This window comes from Fundulus heteroclitus, chromosome 2 (genome assembly GCF_011125445.2).
Source record: "Fundulus heteroclitus isolate FHET01 chromosome 2, MU-UCD_Fhet_4.1, whole genome shotgun sequence".
Taxonomy (NCBI): Eukaryota; Metazoa; Chordata; class Actinopteri; order Cyprinodontiformes; family Fundulidae; genus Fundulus; species Fundulus heteroclitus.
In genome coordinates, this window is record NC_046362.1 from 23,413,856 (window position 1) to 23,430,773 (window position 16,918).

General features: G+C 40.1%; 1 protein-coding gene across 2 annotated transcripts in view; it reads right to left on the reverse strand.

The window, feature by feature from the left end:
* furinb (furin (paired basic amino acid cleaving enzyme) b) overlaps positions 1 to 16,918 on the reverse strand; it is a 182,075-nt gene that overhangs the window by 7,750 nt on the left and 157,407 nt on the right. For both annotated transcript variants that reach the window (XM_012853286.3, XM_021311003.2), the window contains exons 11-15: positions 10,072 to 10,175; positions 6,713 to 6,830; positions 4,545 to 4,724; positions 4,184 to 4,311; positions 3,450 to 3,578 (exon numbers count right to left, since the gene is read on the reverse strand). In XM_012853286.3, coding sequence (XP_012708740.2) covers positions 3,450 to 3,578; positions 4,184 to 4,311; positions 4,545 to 4,724; positions 6,713 to 6,830; positions 10,072 to 10,175 — 659 coding nt within the window. The remainder of the gene's footprint in view (positions 1 to 3,449; positions 3,579 to 4,183; positions 4,312 to 4,544; positions 4,725 to 6,712; positions 6,831 to 10,071; positions 10,176 to 16,918) is intronic.

The following is a 16,918-nucleotide window of genomic DNA, read 5'->3' on the forward strand; positions in this document are numbered from 1 at the left end:
GACGACAGTGTCTAATTTCACGAGCGCCGCTTCTCCTGTTAATACGGTAAAGCCCTACGAAGCGTCTGGCACCAGGCTGCGCGTGATGCAAATTAGCCAATGAGCTGTGTCAGTCAGGGTTGCTGCTGCTAACTACTTTTAGATACAGCAGGCAAACCTGTGGCAAGCCGGGCGGTGGGAAAGAAGTAAAAGACGAAGAGAAAAAGGCGAGAGTGGACTGCTGGAAGAAGCGCAGCGAACAGGCGAAAGAAAAGTGAAGTGTCTCATTTGTTCCGAGACAGTCGCTCTCATCAAAAGCAGCAACATTAAGCGACACTACGAAATGAAGCGCAGCACATTGTCCCAACCACAGACATCATATACGTAGACGCGTCATAGGGCGCAGGTTCGCACGTCAACGTCACCGCCATATTGTATGTGGCAGAAAAAAGTTGAGTTCTGTTATTGTGCACGTGAATCAGAAATGATGCCTCATTCCTGTGCTGCATGGAAATGTATTCTGGCTGATTTCACTATTTGTATCTGTCTTCTATATATATATATATATATAGAAAGCAGATACATGATATATATATATATATATATATATATATATATATATATATATATATATATATATATATATATATATATATATATATATATATATATATACACACACATGTGTATGTGTTGTGAATATAAGGATCAATTTGTTAAATCTAAACATTGTGGTCTTCATTATTTCATAAAACCGTGTCACATGTAAACCTTTAGGAACAGACTTTTTGGGGGAGTATTAAAGAGGTAAAATTAATAAGAGAAAAAAAGTCCTAGGTCAATACAGTAAAAAAAATGTTATGAGAAAAACGTCATATTGTGAGAATTAAGAATGAACATTTCCAGAATAGTCACAGTTTGCAGAATTATTTCACTCCTGGAGTAATAGGGCCAGGTTAGATTATGTTAAATATTTTTATTCTTTAGGAGAATAAATTCAGGAGAATGCAGCTAAAGGGATACAAAAATAAACTTGTAATATTACAAAAACAAAAATACTACGAATACAAAGTATATTCAGAGATTAAAGTCCCTCTGATACTGTTTAAGTGACTGAGTAACTGCATATTTGCCACATTTAAGATGGCGGACGCTCTGACGCATCTCAGCATAGGCAGAACCCGCCCAATGACGCGTCTACTCTTATATTATGTCTATGATCCCAACCATATCCTCTTGCTTCAGCCATACGTACGGAGAAAATAGCCGATTTAAAGGCACAGTACGCATGAGCACCTTGATATGTGCTTGAGAATGGCTTTGTTGCCATTCAAACCCATGTTTAAAAATCCTAAAGCCCACTTCTCTCATTAAGCCATAAAAAAAGAGAAAAAACAAACAAACGGCCAGTTCAGGTGTTTTATAAAATATGTGAAAGTCAGGGAATTGTCTGTATACACCAAACTGTGAAAGATTGTTGTTCTCTATTTCAAAAAGCACTTTAGATTTTAAAATTAAAAATTTTCTATTTTTATGTTATTTTATTTAAAAAGTATTTTATTTCAGAGTCAAATGCTGTTTAAAGTAACGGATTATAATTAAAAATGTCTCCGGACCTTTACTGGTTGTTGATTTTCTTTATTCGGACCCCGCTGATTTTTAATTAGTGACCCCTGTTCTAAACCATCCAATTCCTCTGGCTCTATTTGTGTTGTCCTGCTGGAGGGTGAACTTCAAAATCACACCAGACCCCATTCTTTGCAGCCTCTAAGTAGTTTTCTTTCAGGATTTACTTGTATTTATCTCCATCCATCAATTCTTACCGTCTTCTCTGTCCTTACTGAAGATGGTCTGAATCGGGGTGATGTGCAGTGTTGATTTGTTTTATCCACACATGGAGTTTTACATGTAGACAAACAAAAATAAAAGTTCAATCTAGGTCTAATTTGACCAGGTCACTGTCTTCCACGTTTTTCCTGTTTCCCTGACTTGTAACAAAATGCAAACATAACTTCTCACGGTTTCCTTCTTGCCACTCTCACACGAAGGCCAGATTTATGAAGATCAGAACTCGTGGTTGTCCTGTCGACACATTCTCCCACCTGATCTGTGGACTTTTGTGGCTTCTCTGCGGTGGTTAAGTCCTTTCAGTTGAGGCGGCAGTAAAGAAATTAAGCCGCCCCTGTCTAGACGGCAACTAGAGACAATAGTTCATGCTTTTATCATTTTAAGCCTGGGTTATTGTAGCTGTCTTTTCATTGGAGTTAGCCAGGCCTCCCTCTCAACTCCGGTTTTACAATTACTTTATTTGTTTTTAATTCACTGAATGGCCTGGCCCATTTGTCTGAGCTGCTTGAATATTGTCAAAATTATAAATATTCTGTCCAGCAGTGATGCTGAGAAATTAATCTACTTCAAGGCTGGACTATTGTAATTTTTTTACTATCAGGAAATCCACAAAAATGCAGTTCAAAGCCTTCAGCTGATCCAAAACTCTGCAGCAAGAGTTCAGATGAAAATGAACTAGATGGATCATATTTCTCCTGTTTTAGCTTCCCTTCATAGGCTTCCAGTTAAATCAAAAATAAAAATTCTCCTTCTCACTTATAAAGCCCTTAATAATTAACCTCCATCATCTATCAGAGCTCTGATTACCCCGTATGTTCCTAACAGAGCACTTCGCTCTCAGACTGCAGGTCTGCTAGTGGTTCCTAGAGTCTCTAAAAGTAGAATGGGAGGCAGATCCTTTAGCTATCAGGCTCCTCTCCTGTGGAACCAACTCCCAGTTTTGGTCTGTGAGGCTGACACCCCGTCTACTTTTAAGACTAGGCTTAAAACGTTTAGACAGAGTTGCTTAGGTTACCAACTTTTAATTTTTTGTTCTCTCTGTCATTTTTTTCTTCATAGTAGGTACACCTGGTCTGGGATTCTAGTAGCTGTGACATCATCCAGGGGAGACAGATCATCCGCTATTACCCTCTTACACAGAAAGGATTCCTGGATCAATGTGTGCTTCTGTGTTTTTTTTTCTTCTCTAACTCCCAGTCGGTCGAGGCAGATGACTGTTCATACTGAGCCTGGTTCTGCTTCAGGTTTTCCTTCCTGTTAAAGGGAAGTTTTCCTCTCCACTGTCGCTTCATGCTTGCTCAGTATGAGGGATTGCTGCAAAGCCATCACCAATGCAGACGACTCTCCCTGTGGCTCTACGCTCTTTCAGGAGGAGTGAATGATGCTTGCCAATCTGTCTATGATTTGATTAAATTTGACTTTGTGAAGGGCCTTGAAATGACCCGTGTTGCGAATTGGTGCTATATAAAAAACTGAATTGAATTGAATCTTGGCAGGTTTTAAGTTTCCCATTAAATTACCTGAAGTTTATGTTTGTGAAGTATAAAAAAAGGGATAAATATTTCTGCAACACATGGCTATTTCCAGTTTAAATTGTGTTAGTGGAGGCAGAGTGTTCTCACCGATACAGATCTGCTGGGCATCAAATGTCTTGCAGCTGTTGTTGGAAGGTCGTGGGAAGTCGGGGGAGGAGGGGTTAACAACGCTGGGTCCGGTGCCCCACAGGGTGAGGGTGAACTGACTCAGCACACCTGAGTGGGAAACAAAGAAGTGAGAAGTGCAAAAGGAGAAGGAGGTAAATATCAAGTTAGCAGCTCTCAGCGGGAGAACGGAGTGGACTGGCTGAGGAGAGGATGTGGGGGTGGCAGCAGAGGAAACAAGCGATGCGAGCGAGGCCAAACAACTCAGGAGGAGGAATCGACACCAGCAGAGGAAGAGAAAGTGCTCCCATTTCATTCAGCTCTGAGTAAACAGAGCCACAGGATAAACTCGGCGATGTTAACTCCTCACAAACCATAAGTTGGACTCTGTGCTAAAGAAGCTGCCCCAAATGTTGGAAATAAAAACCTTGGGCAGTGGTTTTGATCAAAACGTTGTCAGATATTTTCTTGTAGCAGCGGTTGGCTTTTAATCTGGATGTGCTTCTGAGAGGCTCTCCTCTGGGCAGTAAAAAAAAAAAGAAAAAGAAAAACCGTGTCATTAGAGGAGGAATGAAAGAGGAACTGAAAAGGGCCTTTTTAATGAAGCGTGAAAACATTCGGCAAGACTGGAGTTGGTGAGGGGGCAGTAGCTGCTGGCACAACTGTGGTTTTGAGGTAATATATACAGGCTGAACAATTAATGACGGGCTATTTACCGTAGTCGCGTCCATTAGCTGCAACGTTTTCTATTTCTAGGGTCCACTCTCCTTGTGGGTCCTCATCCCACGAATGGGTGGTCATAAAGGCCCAGTCGTTGAACCCCTCTGAAGAATGGTCATTGGGCCTTAATAGATAACAAGAGAAAGCATATTTGTTATTTTTCCCTTTTTGTTCTCTCCCCTCCTTTCTGTGTGATTTTCTGTAGGAGAACACCTGTGGGAGTCCCTGAGTACCACCGGGATTGAAGTGCACACACACATTGTATCTGTCTGCGTGGGACACACAGGCACGGGGGTACAAAAAAAGGAGGATTTATGTCACGGATTGGCAAGCGAGGAGCTGTGGTTAACCGTGTACCTCGGGAACAGCAGGGTGGAACGTGTGCCCAGCGGGCTGATGAGGTGAATGGCCAATTTTCCTCTCTGGTTGTGGGAGAGAGTGAGGCGAGCCTGAGCGTGCTCCAGCGATCGGACATACTCGGGTCGTCCCCAGCAGGCGTCCACGCTCTTGCTGAACGCCAGCTTGTTTCCGATGTCTCTGCGGGGTCGGCGAGAGGAAAGGGAGAGTGGGTAATGTTGTGTGGCCGCAGAGGACGGACAAAGGCAATCGCACTGTGCTAAGAGTCTGAACGTTATCAGCGGCCTCGGGAGAGACGCTCGGAGAGATGAGGAGCCGGCGAGTGGATTTAATAAAATCTAAACACGCTGCAGTTCACACTAGCGTCCCCTCTCGGGAGGCCCTTAACTTTTTTTGCTCGATGGTTGAATCCATCATTTCCAGTGGTTCTACAACTTTGAAAAAAAACAACAACAAAAAAACAAATTAATCTGTATAAAATATGACTATATTGTTTTTCCACAGGTTTTTCTACTTCTGGTCTGTTTTAAACACTAAATTCTTTTGTATTTTTTTATGCTTCACCCCGCAAATTAAAATATAATTGAAAGGTGATATTAATTTGATAAATCAATTGAAAATTTAATCTTGCATTATATATATTTATTACAGTAATGTATTTAAGTGGTCTATATCTGTTAATTTAGGAGATTATGGCTTACAGCCAATGAAGAAACTAAATTTATTTTCAATCAAAATTTGAATTCAGTTCAGTATATGCACTTGATTCTTGGCCAAGGCTCCTTTTGCATCAATTACTGCATCAGTTTGTAGATCTGCTGAGGTGTTAAACAAGCCCAGGAGGCTTTATAAGTGGCCTTCAGCTGGTGCTCGCTGTTGAGTCTAGTGTTTTTCCTTTTCCTCTTGACAGCACTTGATAGATTTTCTCTGGGGTTTAGGTCGGATTATGTCCAATCAAGCACAGAGGTACCATCATCAAAGTCATCAAAGTGGGTGTTGGTACTTCAGACAGAGTGGGCAGGTGGGCCAAATCCTGCTAGAAAATGAAATCAGTATCATCATAAAGGTGGTCAGCATGTAGGTCTTCTTATATTTCAGACTTTATAAAAAAAAATAAAAATAACAGTGGACCAGAACCAGCAAATAAGACAGGTCCCCAAATCAAAGAGGAGGGTGGAAACTTCCCACTGAGCCTCCAGTAACTTGAACTCTTTGCCTCTGAACTCTTCTGCTAGACTCTGGGACTGTGGTACCCAAATGAAATAGAAATGTACTTCAGCTAAAGAGGGTTGGGCCACTAAGCAACAGCCCCAAAATTTTTTTAGTCTGCCCAGAAAGTTCAAGTCCTTGTCCTGGTTTTGTCTTCAGTGGCTCTTAAGCCACTCTCAGCAAAAGTTCATGCCTTGTGAAGCTCCCTGCAAACTCCTGGATGAGTTCTGCTTCATATAATCCTTTCAAAGTGGTTATAGCTGCTGCTTGTGCACCTTTTTCTCACATTCCCCCCCCCTCCACTCAACTTTCCAATACTATCCTTGTATACGTCTTCTTTAACCAGGTCTTTAGAGGCATCAGTAACTGTCAGATGGAAAATTGTCAAGTCATCAATCTTCCCTAGGATTGTGTAAGCATTTCTCCATAAAAGATCTGTATCAAATAAAAGCTTTAAAAATATTAGTGTGTGTGTTAAATCTTTCTACATATATAAACATACACATGTATACAAACATACATACATACATACGTATGTATGTATGTATGTATGTATGTATGTATGTATGTATGTATGTATGTATGTATGTATGTATGTATGTATGTATGTATGTATGTATGTGTGACTTCTGAAATAAACCAAGAATTGAAATAAAAGAAAACCCACACACACACATCCTTGTTTAAAGTTCAAAGTGAGGCCCGTGCATTGACTTCCATAGACCTGCATTAATTTTCAAGCCTTTCTATTACCCAATTCTAACCAGTATATACCTAAAGTTAATTGACACCTCAGTGCTAAACCTAACCTTTAGCCTAGAAAAAAAGTGAGGACCAAAAAAAGTTCCTCACGTTACATCAAAGTCCTCACTTCATTAGTAAAATTAGTAAAGAAATGTTCTCACTCAGCTGCAAAGTACAAGAACACACACACTTAGTTTAGAGTAAATTGTTCTAACCTTGGTCCAGTGAGCATCGTCAGAACACACTGGTGCTGTGGTCCCACTGTCGTCCAGTTTTGTGCTAAATTCACCATAGCACCTGCATCTAGGAGACCATAGCCATACGAGTGACTCACTGAGGAGAAATAAGATAAAATAAACGGAGTTATGTCGGCTTATTATAAATCATGAAATCTTCAATATATTTGAGCCATAACTCAGAGGAATCTTTAAAAAAAAATTCTTAAGAAAAATATTATCTTTAACAGCACTATGCAGCTACTTTGCCCTTTTCTGCAGCCACCTATTATATAAGTATTTTATGGTCTTTTTAGAATCAAAGTAAACGCAACAGATCCTTCTGGCGACATCAGAACATTTTCCTTTTATCTCGGCTGCCTGAAGGGTGCATGGGTCTGACTGACAGCCACTGGCAGGAGAATAATAGGCAGAATAAACAAACATATCCCCTCTCTCTCAAGACATGGACAGACAGTATGCTGTTGGTATCACACTACAATGTGAAAAGGCATTTGAAAGAACCCTAAGTGAACAAGGAGGTTCATGTGCTGGAGCAGAGCACTGAAGCTACTATTGAGGCTGACATAAAAAGCCCACTTTTCTTGGGTGAAAGCCTTTTGGTGCCTCTTTCCGCAAAAAGCCCTCAAGAGTTTTTTTCTCTGTACATTTTGCAAGGAGCAGAGTTGATGTGGAAATTAGCAGGAGTGACCATCGCCAGGCATGGCCGTCTGTTCCTGAAAGCAGGAACTTTGGCTCTTTGCTGGTCTGGTGTGGACAGGTGAGTGCTAACAGAGCAAACGAAATGTCTGAAAGAGGAAATAATCAAGGGACGGCCGACGCCCAGTCAAAATTAGCCACCTTAGCCATAATGTGGCAGGACTTTAAGAGAGCTCTGCATAATAGTCAGCCGTTGGTGAAGATTCTCAGTCATCCAGGTCATGATCAAGCCACACTACTCCAGATATTTTGAGTTGAGAAAGCTTCCTGGATGGGAAGCGAAATGTCTTCAGCTTCAGAATAGAAGTCCAGTTTTATTTTTTTTTAACCTTTTTTGGAATAATAGTCAGCCACTAAGAGTGGTCTGAAAAGATACAGAATCACAGCATGTTTTAGTATTTCACACAAGGCTTTTTCATTTAATCCTTATCTTTGTTTAGTAAGAAACGATAGTAAGAAACGTGTTGCATGTTTCTCAGGTTTAATTTAAACACTTAAAACTTGATCATAACCAGATGACTTTGTTAATTCCTCAATTCATCTCGCAATCATACTCATCAACCAAATTGCCTTAAGAAGTAAGCTTCTTAGTCTACTTGTGTGTATATACATAGTATACAACCATATTGAATACATTAGAATATATGTTCTGATGAGGCTGATTTGTTAGATTAAAATTGCTTTTTGAAAACAACCTTTTATGTCAAGAGGTATTTTACATGCTTTTCATTAAGCCCGCATTTCAGTATTTCAGTAGTTTATTGCTCTCATGTAATGTTCTAACGTTAAGTGCCGTGTTTTCATTGGCTATAAGTGGGCGATCATCAAATTAACAAAAATAAAGGCTTGAAAACATCCATCTGTGTCTAATTAAGCTATACAATGCGATTCCCTTAATTAATTAAATAATGAATTAAGTTACTGAACTAAATTAAGTTTTCCATAATATTCTAATGTGTTGAATACGACTGTAAATATAGATGTTCTGTAAAGGCGTCAGAGGTTTGTTAGAGAACAGTGATGAACAAACGGCGTTGTGAAGAGACAGTTGATGCTCAGGGATGAAGTTCTGGAGAAATTCAAAGCATGGTTACGCTTCTAAAGACCACCCCAAGCTGTGAATATCTCAGTCTATTCCATCATCCCATAATGAATAATGAAACACAGAATGGCAGAGCAAGGAGAACATTAATCAGACAAGCAACCAAGAGGTGCAGAGTGACCCTGGAAGAGCTGGAGAGATCTAAAGCTTAGGTGGAAGAATCTGTCAGCGGGATAGTTGGTAGTTGTTGGCTTTACAAATCCAAGCTTTATGAAAGATTGGTAAGAAGAAAGCAATAAGTTAAAGAAAAACAAAAAAGGTCTAATTTTCATTTTACAACAGCCCAGGTAGAGACCTCAGTGAGAGTGTTGAAGTAGGGGTTGTCGTGAGATAAGACCAAAATTTGACTTTTTCACCTTCGTACATAAGGCTACATGTCCGGATAAATGACTGGTCCAGTTCATCACCCTATGGTGGTGATGGCAGCATCATGCTGCGAGGGTGCTGCTGTTCTGCAAGTGAAGCAAGTAGATAAGTAAAAGCTAATGTCTATAGCATCCTTCAAGTTATAAAAAAAAAAACAAAGTGCGTTACAATAGGCTAATACAACAACCTAAGATCCAACAATACATTAAAAATGAAATAAAAATTGTTATAACCACATTTAAAACCATGCGTTTTAAGTGGCTCATGAAAGAGACCACAGAGTTCCCCAATATCAAATGTAAAAGAAGAGAGTTCCAGAGTCTGGGGTCCACTGAGCAAAAGGATTAGTTTCCTTTTTGTTTTCAGCTTTGTACTCGGTAGCAGCCGACCAGTGAGAGAATAACTGGGCAGAATTAATGGGAAGATGGACAGAGTTAAATACGGAAGCATTTCTGGAAGAAACCCTGCCAGAGGCTCCAAAAGAAACTAAACACAACAAAAGCTAAACTAGACTACATAAAACCATGTATGCTTTTCCTTTTAGCTTTGCAAATATGCCCTACATTGTGTTGGTGGTCCCACACTAAAATCCAATCAACAATAATGAAGTCAGCAGTAGTAATTTAAAAAAAAAAAATCACAAATAACACAAACATGTATAAAACGATCTTTAAGAAAGCATGTTTCAATGCTACAGTTATGTTTTTAAATGCAAGGGATACCCCTAAATAACAAACAAGTCAAAAACAGTCAACATATATACATACACACACACATACATTATATATATATATATATATATATATATATATATATATATATAAATATATAAAGGACCCTGGCTCTACCCCTGAGCCACAGCTGCTGTTCATTTGTAAAATACGGCAGGAAAAATTCTGCCATTCAATCTCAGATGGGCTATAATGACAATAATGTAATAATAATGTAATAATCTAGCTCTGCAATTTGAGATTGCAGAATGAAGTCAACCAGCTTTTTTAAAGGTGGTCAAAGAAGGCAATAACATTATTGGGACAGAATAGATTTTTCTTTATCTAAAAATGACATATACACGTGCAGCATTGAGGGATAAACATAATCCCTAATTACAAGATATCATCTGTGCTTTAACTGGACTAAAATAATAATAACGAAAATAATCAGCATATACCAATGCGTCCCACTCCATTGGTCTTCCAGTCTCCGGCGATAAGGTGTCCGGGCAAGGACGTCCTCACCACCAGGTGCTGCATGTCCCTCCAGGTTAGGTTCATACTGAAACACAAAAAGCAGGAGAGCAATTTAACTGTATTGACTTTCTGTCATGTAACGGATGAAGGTAATCATTTCAACATTATGCACGTTATGAGTGAAGTCAGGTTTCGCTGACCTCAACAGCACAATAATGCAGCAGAGGAAATGTGAGGAGCCGAGGGACACAGAAAAGGTCAGGGGACTGCAGACACACCTGAAATGTAATCAATCTCAACATATGCAGCGAGGACGAATTGGCATCTTTGAAATAACACACTGAGACCCGAAGGAGCCTGGGAGGTATTATGTCAAAGCATCTTAACTAAACAGCTACAGTGCTTTATTCAAATTTAATCATACTCCCCTTGAACTTCTTCACATTTTTGCCACCTAACAACCACATACTTCAATGAACTTTAATAGGATTTTACCTAATGAACCAACATAAAGTATAGATGTGAAGAAAAGATACATGTTTTTTTAAATACTTTACACAACAAAAAGTGATACGTGCATTTGTATTCAACTCCCCATGAGTTAATAATTTATAGATCCACTTTTTAATGGTGTTGCAAGCCTTTTTGCAACATTTTTCTACAGGCATTTCACATGTACAGAATAAGATGTTTGTTTATTCTTCTTTATAAAGTAGCTCAAGCTCAGTCAATTTGAACCTAAAGTGTCTGAAAAGTCTGGAATCTTTTTACAGCCTTTAGAAGCTATTCTGTTAACAGCTCTATCTAGCCATTAAAGGAGCAATGAGCGTCATTTCATTACTAGGTTGGGCATTGAGCACTGTCTGTGGACCAAAAGAAAATGTGGGAAAAGCCGCCATTTTGCTCCTACGCTCCACTGCTCTGACGGTGGCATTTTATGGGCTGGGAGGGGCTAAGCTGTTCACATGGATGTACATGCACATGCAGCCAGCCCAGCTTTATATGCAAGAGACTGTAAAAACAATACAAAGAGATGGTGTGTGATGTACCATATTCCATCTAAAAATATACCTTTAATTCGTCACATCACAATTTTTTTAGTTCTATCTAAAACAATAAAATTTTGCTTATTGCTCCTTTAACTCTGACCAGCTTCCCTGTTCCTGCTGAAAAATGCACCCCTACAGCATTATACTGCCACCACCACATTTCACAATGATGGTTAGTTTTCCAACACACAGATTGCTCTGTCTTTTGGCCAAAAAAGTGATGTAGGATTTATCTAGAGGGGTGAATGTGGTCTTGCCTTTACAAGTAACTCCATAACTTCTCAATCTGCTGGTCCAAAGTGGTCTGCTATCAGATTCCAAAACATGGAGAGAGATTGTTTAATTTTGTAAACATGCAGTGTTGCCAGTCGCCTTTGGGGGCGCTAAACCTGGAAGTTACAGGTTTAACACTCCTAGTGATACATTATATACGTAGACGCCTCATTACGTGCTAGAGCGCATCCTGTGTTGCTGCCATATTGGATGGGTGTCTCCTACTCAAGGCTGGCATAGGAGCCGACGTGAGTAAACTCAGGGGGAGCAACTTTGCCCGTATTCTCAGCAGCTTACGGTTACAATAACTGCCGACAACTACCGAGAGCTGATTACATGGTGCAGATCACTATTTTGGGCTGTGATTGTTTCTGGATATGTGTTTTTACTTGGTGAGAACAATGCAGAAACCCAACAGATGGACCATAATTTTATGCTTGTTAATTTGTTATCGCTGTATTTCACAAACTAAGGCAGAATCATGTTGCCAAATTAAATACAGTGGGGTTACAGAGTACAAACACATGCAATAAACTGTGTGTGTGCATGTGTGTATGCTCAGCATGCAAAAATCTGAGCAAATTATTGTTGGTGTGTAGAGAAGGCTCAGAGTTGTACATGTGGGAGAGAGTGACATAAATTTAAATGAACAATCCAACTTGTTTCTTTATTAAAATATAAGATGCATTAATATGTATATTTATTCATATGTAATACCACATGTCTCTTTGTATAAGGAGCATAAAACAAAGTATTTCAGCATGAAAGCACGTATTTATTTACATATTTAATAATATGCCATACATGTCTGTCTTTCTTAAATAGCATAAAACAAAGTATTACAGCATGAAATCACATATTTATACATTAATATGCTGTGTGTCTGTCCGTTAAGCATACCTTTATGAAATATGTTGTTTAAACAACGTATTTTAGCATTAAAACTGTTTTTTTAAATGTGTAACAGCTTCCTGTATCATAACCACATCTCTGCCGTTTGTAACAAATCAAACCAAGTGAAAATCTGATAAAAATTTAGGGAGTTACGATCTATTTTAGTTGGACCTTCAGCTTCCTCAGTACAAATAAATGCACTGGGGTCACTTGAAAGACCCATCCAAAATGGCGGTCGTGCTGAAATGTCAGTTCCAGTAGGCAGCACCAGTCCATGGGGTGTCTACCGATATAATGTCCATGTGCTCCTGGTGGCTAAAAGTTACGTGTGGCTGCCTTAAAGCACATGGTCATATGCCTATGTCCGTTAATCAAAAGTCTCCTGTGGTTCTTGTCTTGTTGGACCTCACAGCAGCTATTGGATAAATCAAAACCCAACACCAGTTATCCTTCCACTGCTACGCAGATGATCTACAGATCTACTTGTCTCTGAAGCCAGGTTGCAGTAATGCTCTCCATTCTCTACTTGGTTGCATTATTGCTGTCAAACAGTGGTTAGGCCAGAATGAGTTTTTGTTTTCAAATGAACAAAAGACTGAATGTATTTTATTTATTACACTGCAGATAGCACTGCAGTCAGAACAAGCTTCTTTAAGCTGCATGATTTGGTCAAATTTTAGCCTCCTGACACATATAAGTCCGTTCCTGCTTTTGTTAGCTTCAGAGTCCCCTCTTGTAATGTTCTCTATGTCAGTGTCTCCCAGTTGAGCCTAATTCACCTAGCCTCGTGAGACCATCCTGATCTCGCGAGGTTTCAAGGTTTCACTCGCAGATCAGTCTGGATACTCTCCGTTAAAGAAAATTTGGAGCCGTTCACCAAACGAACGTCCAATCAGCGTTGGCTTTGAGGCGGGTTGAGGTGTGACGCAACCGGAAGCGCGACAGTTCAGTCTAAAGAACATGGCGGCTTCAGCCGATGAAACTAGCGTTAGCGTGGCTATCGAGCAAGTTTACAGGATTACAGAGTATTTCTCTGCTGAGCTAACGAGCCTTTACCTGCAGCAGCAAGCTTGGCTTGTGGTTGTGTTTTCGTCGTCGCTCGTAACAGAGCGACGACAAAGCATGTTGACGAGTACGTCATATGCTTCGTTGATCTGATTGGTTTATTTGGCCCGTCTATCACCAACATAGGCCAATCAGCTAACCAGTATTTTCGCCCCTTCCCAAAATTACTTCAACGGAAGGTTTCCAGATGGATATGCGGAGCAAATCTATCTGGCGGCGTCAGGTTATAATTCACCTCCAGCTTGTCCAGAATGGAGCCCCGTCTCTAAACTAAAGCTTCCTGATGGCCGCACATCACCACCGTGTCATATTTTTCACACTGGCTTCCTGGTCATTTTAGATTAGATTTAAAACTTTTACTATTTGTTTTCAAGTCCCGTAACTGCCTTCTAACCCCCTCATTTATCTGAGCTTGTAAGTGTTTGTGTGCTTGGCAGGTCCTTGAAGTCATTCAGTCAACTTCTGTTGGATGTTTCAAGGACATCATTACTGTATTGTTGAGCACTTTGTGTCCTTATTTGGACGTTTTAAAGTGCTTTATAAATCAATAAATGAAATTAATGAATACCTACATATTTGTTGTGTCCCCTGGCTTTTTGGCAAACAAAAAACAGGATGTCCCATGGCTTTCTGAGAACAATTTCTTTCTGCTTTCCACTCTACTATGAAGGCCATATTTGTGGAGTGAATAACTAATAGTTATGATGGCAATAGGTTTTCCGACTTAGGATGTAGGATTGATCACTTGTTTGCTTCTTTGATTCATGCTCTCCAGACGGTTGTGCTGCTGTCACTCCAGTTTGAACAGGTATTGTTTTTATAACCTATCCCCGCTTTAAACTTCTCCGCAACTTTATCCCTGGGCTGTTTGCTGTGTTTACTGTCCTTCATGATGTCACTTCACTAATGTTCTCTACTCCTCACAGAACAGCTGTATTTATGATGGAAAAAAAATACACAATACCGGATGCTATATAAACATTAGAGGTATCAGAGGGATCAAAAACCTACAGCCTACACACACTTTCTCATAAAAAAGTGAAAACCATGTATGGTTTTACTTCAAAATTATAATTATAATTATATGTATAGCATACAATAGGCCTAAATGATAGTGTGGCTTAATATAAGAGTTAGAATGGTACTGTGTAATTTATGCAGAGAGGTCAGGGGATATCATAATGCAGTAGCTCTATAGCCAAGGAGAGTGGCATCCATTCTTTTTAAGACGCAAGTTTCAAATGACGCCTGGGAATCAGGGCCAAGGTGACCTTCTGCAAAGTTCTGGCATCATGAAAGCTAAGAAAGATTTCTCATTTAGATGTTATGAAGAGACATCCGTTAGAGAAGGCTCAGAAGCACCGAAGAAGAAAAAAAAAAATCTTCAGCGGGTTTGAATAACAAAACGATGAATCACAGTGCTTACTAAGCTCAGCACCACAGCTGACTGAAATAGAAACAGAACTTCACCGAGGCACATCTCCTCCACCCTGCAGCCACATCAGCATCCTTGCCTCACATCCTCTCATGTGATATTAATGGACAAAATCCCCCCCCCAAGATCCACTCAATGTGACATCAACCAAGAGCAGGCAGAGGGATGATAATAAAATAATAAAAACAGCAGAAAGCCAAAAAATTTCTCCCTGCTAATCGATTCCCAACTACAGGAGTTTCAGTGTGGGCCCAGTCTGATAAAGAATCTATGCTGTTATTACTGCAGCCTATCAGGAAAGGGTTGCCTGCTGGGATGCACCAAATCGCGCCTGATAACTGATCGTCAGCGCGGTGAAAACCTGAGCTCTGTCAGTTACTGCCCATCTCTAATGATATATCACAGGTGACAGTGCTGAGATAAGCCAGGGAGGCTGAGGAGGCTTACCTGTGCTGTAAAGCTGTGCCGGATTGGATTCGACACCTGTCATCACTAATGCAGACATGAGGGGAATTATGCAAAGTGGAGAGCAGCTGAGTGATACGACAGACTCAACACATGCAAGATACAAGTGGCAGATAACGGCAGTGATGGAGAACACATTAGACATCTCAGGGAAGCTCGGGACGCCAGCAGTCCTGCGTGAGAGATAATGAGAGAGATTCTCTGGAATAGAAATCTTCCGGAGCAGCCCTACAGGTATTCGAATCTCTGTGCGGGCTGCAGCTGCTGATTTATCTCACTAATTAAGTGATTATCAAAAGCTTAATTTTCTGTGGAAAGAATTCCTGCTGGGATTCAGTCCAACGCTGATTCCCAGAGCTTTCTGTGCTTATGCACATTCCCTGAAGACAGGGTGGAGCTTGATAGTGGAGATAAACTTTTATTAGTAGAACCTACTCAAAAGTGATTTACAATAATGACTAAAACATTTCCTGTTTTTATTTATTGTGAATGCCAGAATAATGAGCAGACCATTTTTAGACGAATTCTCAAAATTTTCTTTAAATTCCACACAAAGAAGGAGACGGTAAATTTCATAAATTATTAGTCAAAAATGTGCGTCCACACGAGAGGATGCAGCATCACTGAAAACGCAGAAGTAGGTATGCCGGGTCCATTGGTGGCGCTGTGGCATTGCAGCAAAAACATGCAAACACCATAGGACATGCGCAGACGGCTCATGTGAAGTAAACACAGCACCGTGGTGGGGGATCAGACACAGACATTAAACCATGTTTAACGTGACCATTATGTGAGTTGGCAGGGGACAGAAGGGTAGAGCGGGCTTGTTAGAAAGGAAGTGTCCGAGGACGCTACTAACAGCCGTAACAAAGATAATATTTGCCATAGCATGAGAAGAACACCGGATGGCATCATGGTTGTTGTCATTTGTGAGAGTGAGGCGCATGCGGGTTACAGAGAGAGATGAGAGGGAGAGCTATAACGTCATGGTTTAAGAAAATATGTGGCTCGCATGTACACACGAAAATTGGTGTTTTGAAATTCTTTCCACTCTGAGACCTGGTTTCAAAAAGGATCATCTACTGCCTCTAAAAACGGATCTGTATGGACACACAGCCTAGATTACAAAATATTTTTACGGATACACCTAATCTCGTCTCCATGTGGACGCGGACCTGAGATTACTGTGCCTTTAAACCATTAGGGAAGGGCCAGATGACGAAATTATTACTTTGTAAGCTCTTGACAACATTTCAATTAACGGGAGGCACACCTATGGATGTAATTAAGGGCAACACCTTAAACACAATCCTTTGTGTGACATTATTGGAAAGTCATAAGAAATCAGCCCAGATATCTGGAAAAAAACTGTGGATATTCTCAAGTCTGATTTAAGTTTTGGGTACACTTACCAGATGCCTAAAGGTACCTAATTTATCTGTTCAAACAATTATTTACCGTATTTTTCGGACCATAAGCCTCACCGGGTTATAAAGTGCACTGTGAATTAACGTGTCTATGTGTGTCTTTGTCCACACATAAGGCGCACCAGATTATAAGGGACATTAAATATGCTTCACAAGTGAATACGATTTTTGCACTTAAAATAACAATTCATCTCCATCATCTTATTTCAAGTGCAGGATA